We start from the raw sequence: 5,066 nt of genomic DNA on the forward strand, positions 1-5,066 counted from the left end.
TTATAATAAATTGACAAAACCTAATCTATCATTCAAAACCAAGAAATCAAAAACCCTAAATTCACTATAAATCCTAAAACCAACATCTAATAAATTATCTATCCCTAAGCAATCCACATAAGATTTTAACAAAGGATTTGTTGAAACCGACCTTCTTATGCAAGAAAAAAACACTACAACCAAAAAGCATGATAGCAGAAAGTATTCATTGTAAGTGTATCTCTTATACCATCAACGCAAATCTCAATTAAAAATATACCAGAATAACATTTGAAAACATTAAAAATATACCAGAATAAAATATGAAAACATTAATTTCCCCACACTTATAAGCAAGGACTATTGTTTATGTATTATTTTTAGTGAAACTAACCCCATGGTAGAGGGAAAGGGTGCCCTTCTTATTTATTATTCAAACTATTATGTTTAGGCTGCTGCTTTCACGTCTTTGCTTGATCGGTTATACTTCATATGGCTTTTCACCAGCTGACCGGCAGCAAGGGCAGACATGAGAGACAGCTCTCCTGCCATTACTGCACCTGCCACTATTCTTGCCAAGTTCTGCGCATTCTCACCAGGGGATGTCCTATTTGCTCCTTTCACTCCAAGCATGTTCAAACATGCCGCCTGTGATCCCAATTGAGTTCCTCCTCCCACTGTCCCCACTTCTATGCATGGCATGGTAACCGAAATGTGCAGGTCCTTGCCCCCATTCACCCCCTCCATCATAGTAAGACAGTGGGAGCTCTCCACATTTTGGGCAGGATCTTGACCTGTTGCAATGAACACAGCTGACACAATGTTGGCAGCATGGGCATTGAATCCTCCCATGGCACCTGCCATTGCAGACCCAGTCAAGTTCTTGAGCATGTTCAGCTCCAACAATGCTGGAACTGTCGTCTTCAACACCTTGTTCACAACCGCCTCTGTTATGATGGCCTCACACACTACCGATTTCCCACGCCCTTCAATCCAGTTCACTGCTGTGGGCTTCTTGTCAGCACAGAAATTGCCTAAAAACAGAAACCCATTTACAAAATTAGCCCCACACATTAACTATCCAATGCAATTGCATAAAGTAAAACCCCCACAAAATATAGAGAAATTGAATTACCAGAAACACTGATTACATCCATATCAGGGAACATAATTTGAAGATAATCCAAGACATTCTGAACACCCTTGGAGACCATATTCATCCCCATGGCATCTCCAGTGAAGCATGAGAATCTCATGTACAAATTCTTGCCTGCAATTGCACATTTTATGCCTTGTAGCCTTGCAAACCTGCTTGTCCTGTTGAGATAACGTACACCCAAAATCTTATCAGCTACACCCATTAGTCTTAATTGAATTACCCAATACCCATAAAAAACTGTGATCTATAGTGAATGCAAAATGAAAAAATGAATCTAGAAGAGAAACACCTACCTGTTGAAGATGTCAGAGAGGATATCAGAGTTTGCAGGATCCTCAATAAAGAACTTGAGCTCTGCAGCCCTCTTGGCACTCTGAAACCTTACAACAGGGGCCCTAGTCATGCCATCTCTGAGAAGAATGCTTGTAGCCCCACCACTCATAAGAATGGCCTTGCAACCTCTGTTGGTGCTGGCCACCAGGCACCCTTCTGTGGTTGCCATGGGCACCATGTACTCAAACCCATTGACTAATAAAGGCCCTGCTACACCTACAGGGATTTGCACATATCCAACAGGCATTTCACAGCACTGCCCAAGAATGGACTGATAATCAAATCCCTCCAAGGGCAGACCATCAAGGGATCTCCCAGTCATGAGCTCCAAGGCACTTCTCCTCACAGAGGCAGCTCTCTTGCAGTCCCCAAGGGAGGATTCAAGAGAATAGGAAGCTACAGTGCCATTGCATACAGCAGCTGCAATGTCTCCATCTTCATTGTCACCAAGGGCAATTCCCTTGAGCTGGACCTCGGGTTTCTTAACAACAATTTCTTCTTTGGTTGATATCCCACAAGCTGTTGTAGGGGCGTTCAAATCCTCCCCTACAAAATCATCCCAGGACCCATCATTGTCTTTGCTAATGAAATTTTGCACATAATCAATGCCAAAGAATCCAAGCAAATAAATGAAGGAAGCCAGCTGGATCACAATGGCCACAAGCTCCCCAAAGGTGACAACATGAAGGGGTGTTGAGGTCCTCACCTTATCCCTCCATCTCCCCATCAAGAAATATGATGCAGTGAAGAAAAGCACAAAGAAGATCTTATTGGTGAGTCCCAAGGGGAGAAGCAGGGCATCAGATGCCAACAGCTTTGAGTTCCCATTGTTGTTCTTCCTCTTTGCCCCATCCTCTGATTTCTTGATGTCAGAGGAATAGTTAACTTCTCCACCATTTTTCATACCCATCTTTGATTTTCTCAGCACAGAATGTTGTCTGTGCTGTAAGGCGTTGATATGGTTTTGGAATAGAAGCACAACGCAAGGAAGACCTTAACTTTGCCTGCTCTTTATAGAGGAAAGAGCAAGCAAAGGAGCAGACGCAATGCCTAAACCTCTATTTCACACATTTCAATCAACCATGAAAAAAATCAAAGGAAATGGCGAAGTCATCGCTCGTGCGTCCTGCCGCTAGAATCCAAATTCTTAGATGCTCCTAGTACTAGATAATTTTTTAGGGTGTTTAGTCAAAGTATTTGTTCTTGAAGAAACATGGGCTGTTGTGGTTAGTCAAGGAAAAAGTATTTATATAATTTCGGTAGTTGATTGATAGTTGTTTGGTGTTATGATTTATTTATTTTATATGTATACACATTTTCAATTAGATTAGTTTTATATTTTGGTTAGGTTGAATATGTATTTTATAGGATTAATCTTTGTGTATAAGAATAATTTGAGGCATAAAGGATTGATATGAGAGATGATGCATTTGAGGACTTGTTTATTATTGAGAAGTTTGTTGACTCAATAAGTGAATAGGTTGTTAAAGTAAAATTATTTGATAAAAAATTTTGGTGGACCAAATCAATTGCAATAAGGATTGGAGACAGCATTCACAAACATGTAGATGAATTATATTATGATGCAAAATTTGATTCTTTAATTGATTTTTAGAATTGAAGTGTGCTTGATAACCAAATAATCAATCATACGAAATTAAGTATACATTGAATGTATTTAAATGTCATGGCATAGCAAAATATTGTGTGAAACATGTATTAAGTTAGCTCATAACAACTAGTAGAAATGTGTGGAAAAGTTCGATTTTGAATTTCAACATTATAAATAAATGGGATCATTCTTGCCCTCCTTGGAGTTAACCAAGATCGATGATGTGCCACATGGAAGTGATCTATAAGAATGAGGTGGTGATCTCAAGGTAGAGAGAATTTTAAGAAATAAGCACAAATGGAGATCATATAACATATTACATCACTTTCAACTTATTTTAATACATTATGCCATCTTCCAAGATATCATCATGCTTCAAAATGGCACCATATGAACTCCAACTTTATCATAAGTGCTCTTGCATTTATATTCATACTTCCAACAACATTATTTCCATATGTAGGTAAAGTTCTCCAAATGATCATGGTTATTTTCACAACACCAACATAGGTAAACAAGTCTACCTATTCTGTCACACCTTACAACATTATATTTTTGCACCTATGAATTACGCTATAAACAAAATCTTTTGATTTATGAACTTACCAAAAAGATTGCATAGGTGAAGGACACACCCAAATGCTCTACAAATGAATATCACACCCAAGTCCCAATATTCACCCACTAGGTATTTGTCATAGAAAAGAGTGTAGTGTGCAACCTAGAAGGTTAACCTCATGTTTGGGAATAGGATAAGCCCATCTCACCCCTACACCATATGAACTTGGTACTACTTATAGGTTTTGTCAAAGAATCAATAATGTTTACCTAAGTGTCAATTTTTATATCCACATTTTCTTACTCTCAACCATCTCCCTAACAAAATGACATTAAACATTAGTGTGCTTAGTTCTAAAATAGTAAAAAGGATTTTTGGCTAGACAAATTACATTTAACTACTATATCAATCTTACAACTAATAATATCATTTAACCTTTTAATCATAATGTTTGTAGACACCTAAAAATGGTCAACGCTTGCGGAGTCATACTTTAACATTGGCGCATTGCCTTATTTTAGGTTTTTGCGTTGCATTAACATTTCTTCTATGTTGCGTACTTGGTCTTTATCATTTGCGAGCATCGAGCCCTTCTTCTGCATTCCTCATTTTTATTGCTTTTGAATTAGGGTTTTGTCCTCTTATCAATCTTGTCATTTTGAGATCGATTTGTCATCGATCCTCGTCCTTGTCAATCTCGTCAATTTTGCGATCGATTTGTCATCGATCCTTGTCCTCTTCAATCATGTCAATTGGTGCATATCAATATTGGTAAATTTGTCAACCAATTTCAATTGTTTATCAATCAAATCATTTATCAAGTCAGAATCATGATTAAATCGAATCTACATCAATTATCTTTTGTCAAGACCTAATCTTCTAAGGTTTTATGATTTATTCATTTAATCTTGTTTGTCATTTTCCCTCTAGGTTAAATAATTTATTTATTTATCCTAAGTATTCTTGTCACAATTAAATATTTATTTAATTGGCTAATTAATTCCCCCTCTTTTTGTGAATTAATTAATGAATGAAAAATTATTAATTAATTCACCTAATTTTCTAATTTCATCAATTTCTAATTTCCTAATTTCCACATCATTTCTAATTTTCTAATTTCCACCTAATTTTCTAATTTGTCAAATTTAATTTCCACCTAATTAATTTTCTCTAGTTCTCCCTATTTTTGTGCTTCGGTGGAAGCATGAATTTCTCATGTGTCATACTTTTGGTATAGCCAGATGTCATAAGCCTCTAGTCCTCTAACCTTTGCATTGGCAATATGTCATAATTCATGACATAGAAGGTGTCATAACCTTCTTCTTTCCACTCAATTTTCCCATTTTGAAATCAATTGCCTCTAATATCAATTTCATGCTAATCTTGTCTTTTCTCCAATTTATCTATAAATTGGATGAATTTCT

The 5,066-nt window shown here is 36.9% G+C and overlaps 1 protein-coding gene across 1 annotated transcript; it reads right to left on the minus strand.

Moving 5' to 3' along the window:
- Positions 1-243: 243 nt before the first annotated feature.
- On the minus strand, positions 244-2,528 carry LOC131070957 (3-hydroxy-3-methylglutaryl-coenzyme A reductase 1). The gene is made up of 3 exons (XM_058006659.2): positions 1,432-2,528; positions 1,115-1,296; positions 244-1,013 (listed from the first exon to the last, which is right to left on the minus strand). Exons 1-3 carry the CDS (start codon positions 2,379-2,381, stop codon positions 427-429), a joined length of 1,719 nt encoding a protein of 572 aa, XP_057862642.2. The 5' UTR covers positions 2,382-2,528; the 3' UTR covers positions 244-426.
- Between the last annotated feature and the right edge of the window lie 2,538 nt (positions 2,529-5,066).

The sequence above is a fragment of the Cryptomeria japonica genome, chromosome 4, assembly GCF_030272615.1.
Source record: "Cryptomeria japonica chromosome 4, Sugi_1.0, whole genome shotgun sequence".
Lineage (NCBI taxonomy): Eukaryota > Viridiplantae > Streptophyta > Pinopsida > Cupressales > Cupressaceae > Cryptomeria > Cryptomeria japonica.

Bases quoted from the DNA above. Each gene is read 5' to 3' on its own strand.
- LOC131070957 (XM_058006659.2), bottom strand. From the start codon at position 2,381: ATGGGTATGAAAAATGGTGGAGAAGTTAACTATTCCTCTGACATCAAG. The intron at 1,297-1,431 runs GTAGGTGTTTCT...TTATCTCAACAG, and splicing joins CTCTCTGACATCTTCAACAG to GACAAGCAGGTTTGCAAGGC. The intron at 1,014-1,114 runs GTAATTCAATTT...TTCTGTTTTTAG, and splicing joins GGATGTAATCAGTGTTTCTG to GCAATTTCTGTGCTGACAAG.